Source organism: Herpailurus yagouaroundi, unplaced genomic scaffold (assembly GCF_014898765.1).
Source record: "Herpailurus yagouaroundi ecotype Mexico unplaced genomic scaffold, PumYag 140, whole genome shotgun sequence".
NCBI lineage: Eukaryota > Metazoa > Chordata > Mammalia > Carnivora > Felidae > Herpailurus > Herpailurus yagouaroundi.
In genome coordinates this window covers 18,733,900-18,749,548 of record NW_024412395.1, presented here as the reverse complement: position 1 = coordinate 18,749,548, position 15,649 = coordinate 18,733,900, and the positions used below count along the sequence as shown (strand labels likewise).

Sequence of the window (15,649 nt, the reverse complement as noted above, 5' to 3'; positions counted from 1 at the left end):
GATAAAAATATTTTGGAAGATTTCCTTCATTTGCTATGTACTGAAACAATTTAAGCAGCATTTGAACTATCTGATCTCTCAACATTTAGATGAAGTCCCCTGTGAAACCAGCTTAAGCCTGGTGTTTTTTTATGGGGTCATTTCTTGATAATTGTCTGTTTCTTCTATGGAAACTGGTCTGTTTACATATTCTATATCTTCAGTGGGGTCATTTTTTTATATACTGTATTGTCCCAAGAAATCCTCCATTTCATCTTGGTTTTCAAATTTATATGCACAATCATATAAAATATTTTTAAAAAATATTTCCTCTGTATCAATAATTATTGGCACTTTTTATCATTTCTTATTTTGTAATGCATGCTTTTCCTTTTCTTTTGTGATTAAAGCAACAATTTGCCAATTTTGATTTTTTTTAAATAAAACCATATTTATTAATTTGATCTGTTTTTCTGTTCTCTACTTCATCACTCTCTTTTATCTTTAGCATTGCCTTCTTCTGGTTTTCTTATAGTTTTACTTTTGTTGTTCTTTCTCTAGGTTTTTGAGTTAGAAATTTATTAATTCAGTAATTTTCATTTATTTTTGAATAATCTCTATATCCAACATAGGACTTGAACCCACAACCCTGAGATCAAGAGTCTCATACTCCACTGACTGAGCCAGCATGCACGCCTTCTATTTTCGTGACGTAGGTATTTAGGGCTATGGATTTTGCTTTCATCACTCCTTAAATATGTCTTATAGATTCGGATATACAGTGTTTTCGTTATTTTTCAGAAGTTTGTTTTAGTATTTCTCCTTTACCTAAAAGTTAATATAAGGCTTTTAAATTTCCAGGGAGAAGCCCTAGATTGTTTTTGTTGTTTCTTTCTATATTTAAGTAGGCTGTGTGGAGCCTAGTGTGGGGCTTGAACTCATGACCCTGAGATTAAGACCTGAGCTGAGATCAAAAGTCAGATGCTTAACCAACTAAGCCACCCAGGCATCCCTTGTTATTGCTGTTTCATTTTTAATCTCTAGTTTTATTGCAGAGATCAGAGTACTGATAATATTTTCATGATGAATCCTGCTGTGTTTTTTTGTGCCCTAATATACTATCAGTTTTTGTGAATGCTCCATGTGCATGTGAAAAGAAGGTACAGCTTCTATTGCTAAGGTACAGTGTTTGGGATATATCTAAAAGATCAGCCTTACTATCTTATTTAGATATTTCCTTAGTTTTGACTACTTGATTGTCTTGTATAAAGAGTTATGTGGTCAAAGTCCTCTGTTATGAGTATGTTTCAATCTGTTTCTTCCCTTACTTCCTGTGGTTTCCTATTTTATACAGATGGCTGTTATCTAATGTATAAACATTAACAAATACTATACCCTCATTGTGAAATACCATTTTTAGCTTATAAAGCATCTTTTAATGCTCTTCTGCTTTAATTCTACCTTATTTCATATCAGGATCATAACCCCTTTTTTTATTGCTTTCAGGTACCTGATGAATCTGTCCATTATTTACTTTGTAACCTTCTTTTTGTGTATATGATAAAATAAATTTAATTATATAATTAACCATAGGCAGAAAACTAAAGGAATAATTTGGCTATATATACCCTTACTCTAATCATATCTCTATTCTATGTATTTTTTTTTACTTTTGATTGATTTTTGAAGCATAACTAACAATACAGTGTTATATTAGTTTAAGGCAATAATAATGCTTCAACAATTTTATCACTTCTCTGTGATCATCGCAGTAAACGTGTACTCGTAATCCTCTTTTTCTGTTTCACTCACAACCCTACACATCTTCCCTCTGGCAGGCATCAGTTTGTTCTCTATTCTTAAGGGTCCATTTTTTTTCTCTTTATTCAGTTGTCTTGTTTCTTGTGTTTCAGTGTTTTGTTGTTTTTTTTTTTTAAGGTTTTTTTTAAAAGTTTATTTATTTTTGAGACGGGGGAAGGGGCAGAGTGAGGGGGGAAGAGAGAGAATTCCAAGCAGGCTCCACACTGTTCAGCACAGAGCCCAACGTGGGTCTCGAATTCACGAACTGTGAGATCATGACTTGAGCAGAAATCAAAAATCGATACTTAACCAAATGAGCCACCCAGGCACCCCTGTTTTGTTTCTTAAGTTTCACATATTCGTGAAATCATATGGTATTTGTCTTTCCCTGACTAACTTATTTCACTTAGCATGATATCTTCCAGATCTATCCATGTTGCTGCAAATGGCCACATCTTATTCTTTTTTATGGATGAGTAATATTCCATTATAGACATATACCACATCTTCTTTAGCCATTTATCTATCAAAAGACACTCCAGTGGCTCCTAAATCTTGGATCTTGTGAATAATGCTGCAATAAACACAGGGGAACATCTATCTTTTCGAATTTGTGATTTCATTTTCTTTGGGTAAATACCCAATAGTAAAATTATTGGATCACATGTTAATTCTATTTTTAGTTTTTTGAGGAACCTCCATACTACTTTCTATAATGGATGCACCAATTTGCATTCCCACCATGCATGAGGGTTCCTTTTTCTCCAAATCTTTGTCGACACTTGTTATTTCTTACCTTTTTTATTTTAGCCATTCTGACTTTGTAGCCTTTTTGAATCAATGAATCCCTTGTTTGTAGCAGACACTTGGATTTTACAGGACTTATTCTGTGTGTGATGTGATCACTGTTATGTGTGTTTATCTGTTGTGTGTTCTTTCTTTTTAAAACAATTTTTGCTGGTCCTTAGGAAGTTCTGTATTTTTATTTTAGTAGCTATCTTTGCAGTAATACATTTTTTGTGCCCTTAATTCCCTTTAACTCTAAGTATTTGCAATTGGTCTGACATTTTAATTTAACTTAATTTAATTTAATCTATTCTACTTTATATTTTGAAAGAGACAGAGAAAGAACATGAGCTGGGGAGAGGGGCAAAGGGAGGGAGAGAGAGAGAATTTTAAGCAGGCTCCATAATCAGCGTGGAACCCAATTTTTAAATGGGTATTTTCTGATTACCACTTATTATCTATTTATATTTAAATCAATGATCTCATTCTACTTCCCTCCCCCCCCCCATCCTCTTTTTGTCCCAACTTCTCATTCTACTACAATTTTTACATCTTCTTCTACCTATATCCTCAGTTTTAGTCTTAGCTCTAAAATTAAAGAAATAAAATGCTCACCACAGGCCCTCTGTCAAAGTTTCCCCAGTCACATCTTGGTTGGATGAAGTTTATCCTCCTGTATGTTGTTAAATAAGGAAGCAACCAGCCACATGTAGCCACTTAAAATTTGTTATACTAGCCACATTTCAAGTTTTCATCATAGCCACATATGCCCAGTAGCTATAATTTTGGACATCACAGCAATAGAATGTTTCTAACACTGCAGAACGTTCTATTAGGGCAGCTCTAGTAGATTCCTCAGGAAGGGTGAGTATGTACAGAAATGTGTGTGTACAAAAACTCAGAGAAAATATTTTTATAGTCTTGACTATGTGGACACTTTGGTGGCATATAGTATCTTTGGTTTATAATTTTTACTTACAGTTCTTGAAAATGCTGCTCCACATTGCCTTGCTTTTGAGAAATCTGACATCTAATTCTCTTTCCTTGTAAATTATTTTCATTTCTTTGCCTAGAAGTCCTGAGAATTTTTTTTCTTTAAATATTTAAGTTCTAACAGTTTTATAGTAATGTATGTTGGAGTTCATTACTTCTGGTGCATCTTTCTCTATACCCAGGGAGTTCTTTCAATATATAAATTCAGGTTTTCTTTTATTTCCAGAAAGGTTTCTTGGATTGCAGTTTCAAATATTAGTTCTGATCCAGTGTTTTGGTTTTTCCTCTTCAAAGACTCTGATAAAATGAATATTACTTCTTCTTTTCCTATCTTCCATTTTTACTAGTTTCTCTTCAACTCCTTTATTCATCCATTTTCATTCTCTTGGCTGTTTTTGCTGTTTTTCCTTGTTTACTTTTATCAAACTTAAATGTAAATCTATTCTCCTATAGGCCCTTTGTAATTTAGTCTTTATTTTTGATATGGTTGTCTTTTTCTTCTACTCCTATCCTGAGAGTTAAACCAGCTGTGGCTTCATTTCTTCATGGAGTTTTTTGGTCCATTTCTGCTCTTGGCTCTTAGTATATCTGATTAAACATGATTCTTCATATTCCCCATGCTGGTTTGAAGACAACTTACTTCTTTGGAGTGTTACAATTTTTTCCTGTTTCGTGGTCAATTTTGTGGGAAATGTTTTCATTAGCTGAAATGACCCAATCTGCATTTTCTGTTTTGTTTTGTTTTGTTTTTATAGTAGTTTTGTATGGATATGGTCTGCTCTTTACTAGTCCTAGTCATGTCACAGTTTAAAAGTGCTCTCTTCTGCACCATTTCTTTAATGGATTGGGAGAAGGGGAGGTGACAGAGATTGATAGGTTTTATTTCTCTTGCATTTCTGCAGGATTCCTAACTTCCCCCTTATTCCTTTTTTTCCCATCACCATTTTATCTCAAAGGGGCAATTCCTTCTCCATATATCTAGTTCTTCCCAAGGCAACGTCTGAGTATCTACTTCTACTTCTAATCCTACTTTAAAGTCCCTTCTCTGTAGCCAGTGCTGTGAATTATCAAGCCATACCTGCACTGAGTATTAATGTTAGGCTCTCTCCTTCTGGGGTGGCTCTGTGCTCCATCTAAGTCTTCTGCATCCCTCAGCTCTTCTGAAGACTCCCTGCCCTGCTCTCTACACCCACAGGCTTACAGTACTGGGACCTCCTTTGAAATTTGGCTTATTTCCCAACTTAGAGTTAATTTGAAGGTCACTAAGGTCTCTATCTCTTAGTAATGCCAAAGGCATAGATTTATTTACTTATTAATTTCATGGGGTTTGGGGGATAGCTGGGAGGGAGAAAGCGTAGGACAATTTGTTATCAGGTAGCTGTCACTATTCTCCAGAACTCCAAATGTTTTTTGACAATTACAAAGCAGTCCACTAAATGGATTATACCATAATTTATTAAACCAAGCTTATTTTCGGAAGCTTTTATTGTGTCTACTTTGTCACTAGAAAACTTTGTTGAACACCATTCTTATACATTAATCTTTATGTATTTCTCATTATTTCTTTAACAAACTGTTTTGGTAATAAAACTGCTAGGTCGAAGGATGTGACCATCTTTTGTCATATGCTATGAGGCAGTCCGATGGTAAGCATTCTATATAAAATATGCAGGTCTTATTCTTTGGCCTATTTGGAAGTAGTTTTAAAATCTTAAATATGAATAGCAGATACATAAAAGGCTCATTAAATTTTAATGCTTTGCTTCTCAAGTGTGTCTAAGGCTTAAACATCTATTATAGTAAGTTTTAAAAATGTTAGAACAATAGTTAGCTTTCTAGTGTTAGATACCCAAACCTCAGTTACCTTTTCTGCTTCCCGCGTATCATCAAAAAGTCTCCTCTGCCTTCTGGCAGGAATTGGTTTAGCTGTTTCCCAGGCTTCTACCCACATATTGCTTGGAATCTTCATTCGGGCACTCAGTTCTCCTTTCAGAACCATGTTGCCCTTTTCATCAATGACTTCCTCTTCAATATAATCCCGGGGTGAGTACCACCTCACAAAATCTTCCAGGAAACAACCTGGATTCGCTGCCTAAAATAAGGCAAAAAAAAGTTCAGCAGAATCCAGTAACAATCAACAGTTAGTGATAAGCTTGTTTGCAAAATCATACTTTCACCAAAAATTACCTAATCTTTACAAAATCTAATATGTGACCTGAGTGTGGGGGTAGCCTTTAAAAGAGGCCAGATGTTCAAGTACCAAAACCATTTTCTTTTGTTGTCTCCACTTCGCAGAAAAAGAACACATTTTCCTTCGGTGAATTTAGACATAAAAATCTGTTGTAAAATGAAAATAACTCTCTTAAGTGGATTATAAGTTATATAACTTAGTTTAAAATTATAGCATAGTAACTACTCAATAGTTGGAAAAGTACTCAATAGTTGGAAAAGTATCAAATAAGCTTGACTCAAGTAATTAAATAATACACAACACAATTAGAATAATAACACAATAATGGAAAAGTTCTACTCTTTTTTTTCTCTCAAAAATCAATACTGGTACTGCAGTAAGTATCAGCCAACCTCAGAAATGTTCTATTCAGTCATCAAATTCTTGTACTTTACAACAAATTACCATCACATATATTGCTTTTGTGTTGTTAAGGAACTGGAATTCTAACTATTGCTTTTCAGCTTCTGAAACCAACGAATTAAACTTTCATTTACTGGATAAGTCTATAGAATTAATGATGATGCATGCCAAAGTTCTTATTAAGCAATTCTACATTCAAGCCTGGAAAAAAAGTAGAGGCTTCACAGTGTTAGTGGTAAGGCATGGAAGTCTTCTTGCAAGTGTCCAGTGATGTATTAGTAGAGTACTAAGGATGGGCATGTATGTATGTATATATATACACAAACTCAAAAGAATATGTGTACACACATTAAACACATACCTTTTTAGTTATATTCTCTACCACAACATATACTTCCTGCTATAGGTACTATTTTATTTGCCTATAATAGTTAAGTGATATAAATATTAACAAGAATGTGCTACTAAGCAGAAAGGTCGGGGCACCTGGGTGGCTCAGTTGGTTAAGCGTCCGACTTTGGCTCAGGTCACGATCTCACTGTCCGTGAGTTCGAGCCCCATGCTGGGCTCTGTGCTGACTGCTCAGAACCTGGAGCCTGTTTCAGATTCTGTGTCTCCCTCTCTCTCTGACCCTCCCCCGTTCATGCTCTGTCTCTCCCTGTCTCAAAAATAAATAAAACGTTAAAAAAAAAATTAAAAAAAAAAAGCAGAAAGGTCATTTTCTTCCTTTTTAAATTAAAATAACTCCAGACCAAAATGAAAACAGACATGATAAGAATAGTAGCCTTAAATGTGAAGAGCAAAACTGCCCATTTGTCCTCACTGAGTCCCCTGACAACCAGCTTCACCATCCCTATCAATTCAAGAAATTCTCCTGAGGGATGAGGACTCAGCGGAAGATTCTTAACTGAGAGTCAGCAACATAAACTTCCAACGACTATGGCATCATGGCAATAAAAAAATGCTGCAAACAGTAATGGGTCAAGATTACTGCATGACTCAGGATTCATGTACAAAGATCTGGTTATTAACCAGGCAACACCACACCCACATAAAAACATCCCATAGTACACAAGTTAAAAAAGACCTTTCACACCAAAATTCTTCCTTCTGGCTTGCCTTACTGTACCATGTACCAGGCTTAACCTACAGCTACCAAAAAAGGGTCAAGGCTCACTTCAGCTGTGTTTTCTTTCTACTGTTACAGGTATGTACTCCAAGAAAATGCTTGAGAATAGGTCCTGCCCTTCTGGAATTGAGAGGGGCATGTACCTAAGGTACCTATCAGCATCCACTCAAAGCTCTGCAGACTCTCCTAAGGGCCCCTAATACTAGTCACCCGCATATAAAAAAGGAGAGGCAACCATATCTACTTTAGAGTGACTATGTCTTTCCTTAAACCTATTAACTGATTCCCACATAGGCAGGGGCAGATGTGTTAAGTTGGCTATTTGAAATATAATCTTTTTATTAAAAGAATATTTTAAGAGATTTGCAGGTACCCAAATGAGTCTAAAAGAGTTGAATGAGCTTAGTTTTGCTGAGGTACAGTGTTGGAATCACACAGAACCTTCCCATAAGGGGCTAATATGTTTCTAGAGGAAAGCTTTTAGTTTCAATTATGAATTTCCTCCTAGAAGTGCCTCTGCAAGGATGCGGTAGCAGCACAGGGGCAGATAAATATGAAGGCAGCTAGAGGTCAGGTAGGAAAACAACTGCTACAGAGGCTGGTACTTCCTGTTGTGCACATACATCATAAGCCAATTCCCTTTTTCTACCTTTTTGATTTAACACATGCCCTGAGAGCCAACTGTCCTCTCTTTTTCCATTGTTACTATTTTGTTTTAAAACAATACATCTCTTTTGTCTCATGGCAGAACAAAACGCACAGATATTCCCTATCTTCTTAGTCTCTAAGAAAAACATGTACCTATCAAGAAGTTTACTAAAGACTTTTTTTTCTTTTGGTAAAGATGGGGGAAATAAGCAGGGAATAAAAGCATTCCCTTTTACTGTCCTACAATCTGCTAACAGGGAAGATAAAAGTGACATAGGTTTTCATAAGTTGTTTCTGTTGAAAAAAATGAAACTCAAGTTGGCATACAGCACAAAAGCAGGACTGATTGGAGGCTATGGAACAGGGAGATGGAGACCATCACAGATAGCAGCAGGTCAAGGAGGAAAATCTGGGCATGGGAAACAGTTCAGAGTATCAGCAGGAGGCACAGGGAAGGCCTATGGCCCACCAGGCTACCCACTTGGGGTTTTTGTTCTGTTTGTTTTAATATACATGGCCTTGCCTCTACTTTCAAGAATAAGTAATTCAAAACCAAGGGCATCTGGATGGCTCAGTTGATTGAGTGCTGACTTCAGCTCAAGTCATGATCCCATGGTTCATGAGTTTGAGCCCTGCATCAGGCTTGCCGCTGTCAGCGCAGAGCCTGCTTTGAATCCTCTTTCCCCTCCTCCCCCGCCCCCGCTCCTCCCCTGCTTGTGCTCTCTCTATAAAAAATAAATAAATACACATTGAAAAAAAAAAAAAAAAAAAGACCTTTTTCATCCCTGGGTTTTTAAGCTAGTAAGCCAAATGTCACCATTCTCTGAATCCTCTATGTTCCAACACAGGACTATATCTAACCCTAAAATATTCTTCTTCGGGTAGCAAATGCCTACTTACCCTAAAGTAGTGACTCTTCTGAGAAACCCTCCATGACCCACTCAGTAGAGTCAGTCACCTTTCTAACACTGCCTTCCTAAGTGAACTCATCACATAACTGTTTACATATCTCCCTCCAAAACTTCAGTAGATTGTAACTGAGTATAATCAAGCAGCCTATGTTAAATCTTAAGGGTTTCCTAAAAGCTGTGCATTAAATTGGATAAACACATAAAGGAGAAAAACATTCCAATGCACATACAGAAATGATTCAATTCTCAACTTCCAACTACTATTCAAAGATTGTTCTTTTCTTGTTTTAAATTTAAGAACCAAGTCTGGCTATGACCTTTAGGAGATAAACGTAGGATGCTGTAACTACTAATGATCTCAAAACATTTAATAAAAAAGACATTCAAGCCTCCACACCACTTTAAAGAGTGACTTTCACAGCTTCATCCCAGAATAGCTCCAAACAGACTCTGAAGCTCTGACAGTGTGACCCACCTTAAAAGACTCCATATCTGAGAGCAGACAGGCACTCTGCATGCGTGCTCGGAGGTGAGCCCCTTCTGCTGATGTTCCTAATTTAGCTAGAACCTCCGACTGCTCCTCCAGCAGATCTTCTGTCATAGGTGCTGGTTCCTGTGAAGCACAAAAGGACAAAGCTCATGAACAGTTTTTTTTAGAAAAAGCAGAACTATAAAAATAAAGACAACAATTATTTCATCTCTAGCAGTCACAAAATCTGTTATTTAAAAGAATTCAGAGAAATTCACAAGTTTTTTAGAACCTACATAAAAAATTAACAAATTAAATAACAAATATGACTTTCAGCATACCTCCCCCCCAACAAATAAGATTATCATGTTTTTCTTGACAGGATTAACAGCCAAAAGACAGGAATTTGGGTGCACTGAACATTTTCCTGCCTATTAATGATAAGAAATGAAGTCCTAATGATATGTTTATGTGTATCATCATTAGTTACAACCAGGTTTTTATTACAACTAGTAAGAGAAGAAAATTGATAAATATGAAAATTAAAATAAAGGCAAATGTTTGAATCTCAACTAAAAGACCCTAAATAACTAAGTCTTATGTTGGCAAAGCTACTTTGAGTTTAGGTTCCAAAGACATTCTAAATACTAATTCCCACAAGAAGTATTTGGATTTTTGTTTTAGGAATCAGAGACATTATATATTTTAATGGTAACCCCAAATAAAAAAGAAGCTAGGGCAAATCTAAAGGAAGATACAACTGTAGAATCATTATAAGAGTGACAGAAAACATTTCAAAACTGCTGAAAGGAACTTAAGGAAAGTTCTGAGAATTGATTCCATTAGATTTTATATCTGAAATATGAAAGCACTCAACAATCCAGAGACTAACCAAACAAAGCTTGCCTGCTTCGTTGTTAAAGCCAGAAAAACATGGACTTTTCTATTCCTACATAGTAAGATAAAGCCCAGTGGAAGTAAGTGTTTAGAGCACCTTGACAATAAATACATTCCTTCTAGATGTCAAGAGCTTACTGTAAAGCAGGGTTTCATAGCCTCGGCACTAATGACATTTTAGACTGGATAATTTTTTTGTGGTGGGTGTGTCCTTCGCATTGTAGGATGTTTAGCAGTATCTATAGCCTCTATCTATCAGATGCTTAGAGCACCACTCCACCTAATGACAAGAAAAAATGTTTCCAGGGGTGCCTATGTGGTTCAGTCAGATAAACATCTGACTTCTGATTTCAGCTCAGGTCATGATCTCAGGGTTGTGAGATCAAGCCCTGTATCGGGCTCTGCACTGAATATGGAGTCCACCTCAGATTCTCTCTCTCCCACTGCCCCTCCCCCTGCTTGCTCATGTGCACACACTCTCTCTCTCAAAAACAACAAAAACAAACAAACAAACAAAAAAACAGAAAAAAGTTTCCAGGCATCACCAAATATCCCTGGGGGGTCAAAAAATCACTCCTCATTTGAGAACGAATGACATAAAAATAAATAATTTTCACAAATATCTGTCAATAATAAAATAGAAGCATGGTAAAGCTATAGCATTCAAAACACATAGCAACAAACAAAATAACTGTTTTCTTCTATCTTCCTCATTTTTGGAAGTTTTTTCTTTTTTTAATGTTTTATTTATTTTAGAGAGAGAGAGAGAGAGAGAGCATGAGCAGGGGAGGGGCAGAGAGAGGGGAAGGCACAGGAAGAATAAAGCCTGGCATATACTCAGTAAATGCTAGCTATTAGAGACAAAATACTTAGGTTTTCATTATGAGCTTCACATTGATTATCAAAATACCTCAAATTAAAAAATGAACCCCAGTGAAGCAGGCCTTCAGTCTTTCCATTAGGAAGGAGCTACTTTTCATTGTCCAACAGCCCTGCAATCTCAGGATGATAGGAAAGAAATGACATGTTGAAAAGACTGGCAACCCTTCCTACCTGGAAATCTCAGGCCAACTCTAAGTGAAAAAGAACATGATCAAGAGGAATATAAGCAGGAAGTAGCCTGTGGACTATACACTTAAATATTTACCCCTTCTAAATATGCCCAAAGCTTTCTCATATACACGATCTCACGTGAGCACTGAGAAGAGGTCAGGGCATTTTACAACTGATGAAACAGAGGCGCAGAGACAAGTGCCCTACACAAGATCAAGGGGCAAAACGACGAAGCGTCAAACTGAAGAGAGAATCTCAGACCAACCTGATGCCAACCTTGAGAACTACTAGTTTGGTTCAATCCACTAGTTTACGAACTCTTGCTCTAACAGATCCTCCACAGTTTTCTCTTCTAGCCCTGGCATTAGAATATTGGGTAGTCTTTAAGCTTTTTCTAACCATAAATTTTATTTTTTTTTTTAATTTTTTTTTTCAACCTTTATTTATTTTTGGGACAGAGAGAGTCAGAGCATGAACGGGGGAGGGGCAGAGAGAGAGGGAGACACAGAATCGGAAACAGGCTCCAGGCTCTGAGCCATCAGCCCAGAGCCTGACGCGGGGCTCGAACTCCCGGACCGCGAGATCGTGACCTGGCTGAAGTCGGACGCTTAACCGACTGCGCCACCCAGGCGCCCCTCTAACCATAAATTTTAGGTTGAATTAAATCTACATGAAAGGAATACAAAAGAGTGCTTAAATTCTTATGAAGTAAGGATCTATATAAATTATTTTTGTGTGTGATATAGGCAATTGATTAATGGCACATTTTAAGCTAATTTCTTAAGTGTGAAAGTGTGTTTCAACTGGAATCATTTTGAATTCCAATCATTTTATGTAAGTACATATACAATGATTATAATTTAAGTGAGATTAACTTTAAAGAAAGTAAAATAGACTAAAAATCTGCCCTGCTTTGCCTAAATGTAAGATATAAAAATGAATTTCTAAAAAAAATGATAAATGCTGAGGAAAAAAAAAATAAGTTAAATTATTCTAGATTTAGATAATAAATTTGAATATGAAAAATGAAGCATCTAGGGGCGCCTGGGTGGCGCAGTCGGTTAAGCGTCCGGCTTCAGCCAGGTCACGATCTCGCGGTCCGGGAGTTCGAGCCCCGCGTCAGGCTCTGGGCTGATGGCTCAGAGCCTGGAGCCTGTTTCCGATTCTGTGTCTCCCCCTCTCTCTGCCCCTCCCCCGTTCATGCTCTGTCTCTCTCTGTCCCAAAAATAAATAAAAAAACGTTGAAAAAAAAAAAAGAAGAAGAAAAATGAAGCATCTAAAATAAACAAAGGAAGTATATAGCCTTTTGAAAAGAAAATAAAGATTGAGCTTCCAGAATAACTTTCTTGGACTCTTCATTAACCCAATCAAACCAAGATAATACATATGCAACTGGCCCGTTAAAAATAAGAATATTGTTAATTAAAACTTGGAAAGAAAAAAGACGTAAAAAAAAATTAACTTTTGCTGGACACTTACATGACAAATGTTTTTAAACACGGTATGTGGTTTAATCCTTAACAACCCGGAGTGATACAAACTGTTATTGGTTTTTAAGGTATTTAATATTTGTTTATTTAAAAAAAATTTTTTTAGTATTTATTTTTGCAGAGAGAGAGAGACAGAGACAGAGACAGAGACAGAGCATGAGTGGGGGAGGAGCAGAGAGAGAGGGAGACACAGAATCTGAAACAGGCTCCAGGCTCTGAGCTATCAGCACACAGCCCGACGCAGGGCTCGAACTCAGGGACAGTGAGACCATGAGATCATGACCTGAGACAGAGTCGGACGCTCAAACAACAGAGCCACCCAGGCACACCACAGAGCCACCCAGGCACACCATTTAATATTTGTTTATTAAACAAATAAATAGGTAGTGTTTTAAAACTGGAGATATCTTAGAACAAGATAGAAATACGTTCCTTTTCTTCTTGTCAATCAGTGATATTAGAACTAACTTTTTAACCACTTTTGTGAAGTATAAATCGACATTTAAAGGGTACATTTGATAAGTACATACCCATAAAACAATCACCAAAATCAAAATAATGAATTTATCCATCACCTCTCAAAGTTTCCTTATGGCCATTTTTAGAATATCCATTAAAAAATGAACAGATAAACAAACTGTGGCATATCCATGCAATGGAACACTACTAAGCAATAAAAACGAATGAAGTACTTATATAAATAACAAAATGTATGAATCTCAAAATAATGAGGCTGAGAGAATTCCTTCTTACAAAAAAGTAAAAATAAAATTTACTCAAAATTTTAAAAAATGCAAACCAATCTATTATTATTTGCTTTTAGAGATTAAAACAAGGCTCAGAAAGAAAACAGAGCTTGTACTATCAACACTGTTGGTAGGTGGTAGTGTTCGAATATAAATCTAGTTTCATTGGATTCCAAAACCAAGGTTTATACCACAAGATCTCAATGCGAACTGCATGCACCAAAACAAAATTAGAAAAAATACACTCTTGGTTTCTAGCATTAGAATGTTCTGTCCTAATACTAAAAATGAAGAATGGAATACCTAAAAAATAGAATTCAGTTTTAAGAGAATAAAGCAAAAAGGCTAAGGCCTATCAAACAAAAACATTAATCTCGTAAATGATAGCCACCTGGCAAAGAAATAGTATAAGCATGGACAACAGAGTTAACAGAATCCATGTTTGAAATTATCAAGCAAACATCCCAACACCTAACTCTATGATTATTAATCAATCCACTTCAAAATATAAAAACTGGTTACAAAACTTTCAAGTAAATCCTTGCCTCTTGAGAAGCAATACTAGCCACTTATATAAAGAGAAAGTCCTCTGAAGAATAACAACTAAAAACTGAGTGCTTATTGTGAACTAGAACTGTATTCACTTATCATGTGCTATTTCATTTAAAATTCACAATTATCTTGGGGCGCCTGGGTGGCTCAGTTGGTTAAGCATCCAACTTCGGCTCGGGGAATGATCTCACGGTTGGTGGGTTGAAGCCCCGCATCGGGCTCTGTGCTGACAGCTCGGAGCCTGGAGCCTGCTTCGGATTCTGTGTCTCCCTCTCTGCCTCTCTCTCTCTCTCACAAATAAGTAAACTTAAAAAAAATAAATAAATAAATAAAAATAAATAAGTTTTACAATTATCTTAATGATAACCTCAATATGAAGGAAAAGCATTTGATAAAATATAATACCTCTTCATAAAAAAAAAAACCACAAAAACTCAAAACCAGGAACAGAAGACAACTTCCTTGATATGATAAATGATACCTCTATTAGATACCCTCAATGATTATTATATGCTTTCTTCCTGATACTGAGAACAAGAGAAAGTATCCATATACTAATCACACTGCACTGGTGGTATAGTACAATAAGGCATGAAAATGAATTAAAAAGTGTAAAGGTTGGAAAATCAAATTCAAACTCTCTATATTAGCAGATAACATGAGTGTGTCTATAGAAAACTCCAGGCGCGCCTGGGTGGCTCAGTTGGTTAAGCATCCAACTCTTGATTTCAGCTCAGGTCATGACCCCAGGGTCGTGGGATCTCTAGCCCTCCACTGAGTTTTGGGCTGAGCATGGAGCCTGCTTAAGATTCTCCTTCTCCCTCTGCTTCTCTCTCCCACTTACATGCCCTCTCTCTCTAAACAACAAGAACAACAAAACTCCAAATAATCTACAAACTACTAAAAGTAATAAGTGAATGTACTTAGATTGCTAGATCCAAAATCCATATACAAAAATCAACTGTTTCCACATATCAGGGCAAAAATTTTTAATGGAAAAAAAAATTTTTTTTTGAGAGAGAGAGGGCAAGACAGGGAAAGTGGCAGAGGGAGAGAGAGAGAATCTTAAGCAGGCTTCATGACTCACCATGGAGCCTGATGCAGGGTTCAATCTCAAGATCCTGGGATGATAACCTGAGCTGAAATGAAGAGTGAGACACTCAACTGACTGAGCCACCCAGGCCCCCTTAAATGGAATTTTTAAAAATGCCATTTGTAACATTTAAGAAATTACAAAGCTTTTGAATTAAATCTAATAATAAAAGATATGCAAAACCTCTACATTAAAAACTATAAAACAATGGGGCGCCTGGGTAGCGCAGTCGGTTAAGCGTCCGGCTTCAGCCAGGTCACGATCTCACGGTCTGTGAGTTCGAGCCCCGCGTCAGGCTCTGGGCTGATGGCTCGGAGCCTGGAGCCTGTTTCCGATTCTGTGTCTCCCTCTCTCTCTGCCCCTCCCCCGTTCATGCTCTGTCTCTCTCTGTCCCAAAAATAAATAAACGTTGAAAAAAAAAAAACTATAAAACACTGATAAGGGAAAGTAAAAGAAACCTTAAATAAAGTGAGAAGTATTTCATGGTCATGGGACTCAAAATTGTTAAGA

At 36.6% G+C, this 15,649-nt stretch overlaps 1 protein-coding gene across 6 annotated transcripts in view; it reads right to left on the bottom strand.

The window, feature by feature from the left end:
* RAB3GAP1 (RAB3 GTPase activating protein catalytic subunit 1) overlaps window positions 1–15,649 on the bottom strand; it is a 113,636-nt gene that overhangs the window by 15,825 nt on the left and 82,162 nt on the right. For all 6 annotated transcript variants that reach the window (XM_040474928.1, XM_040474929.1, XM_040474932.1 and 3 more), the window contains 2 exons: window positions 9,315–9,452; window positions 5,423–5,650 (listed from right to left, as the gene is read on the bottom strand). In XM_040474928.1, coding sequence (XP_040330862.1) covers window positions 5,423–5,650; window positions 9,315–9,452 — 366 coding nt within the window. The remainder of the gene's footprint in view (window positions 1–5,422; window positions 5,651–9,314; window positions 9,453–15,649) is intronic.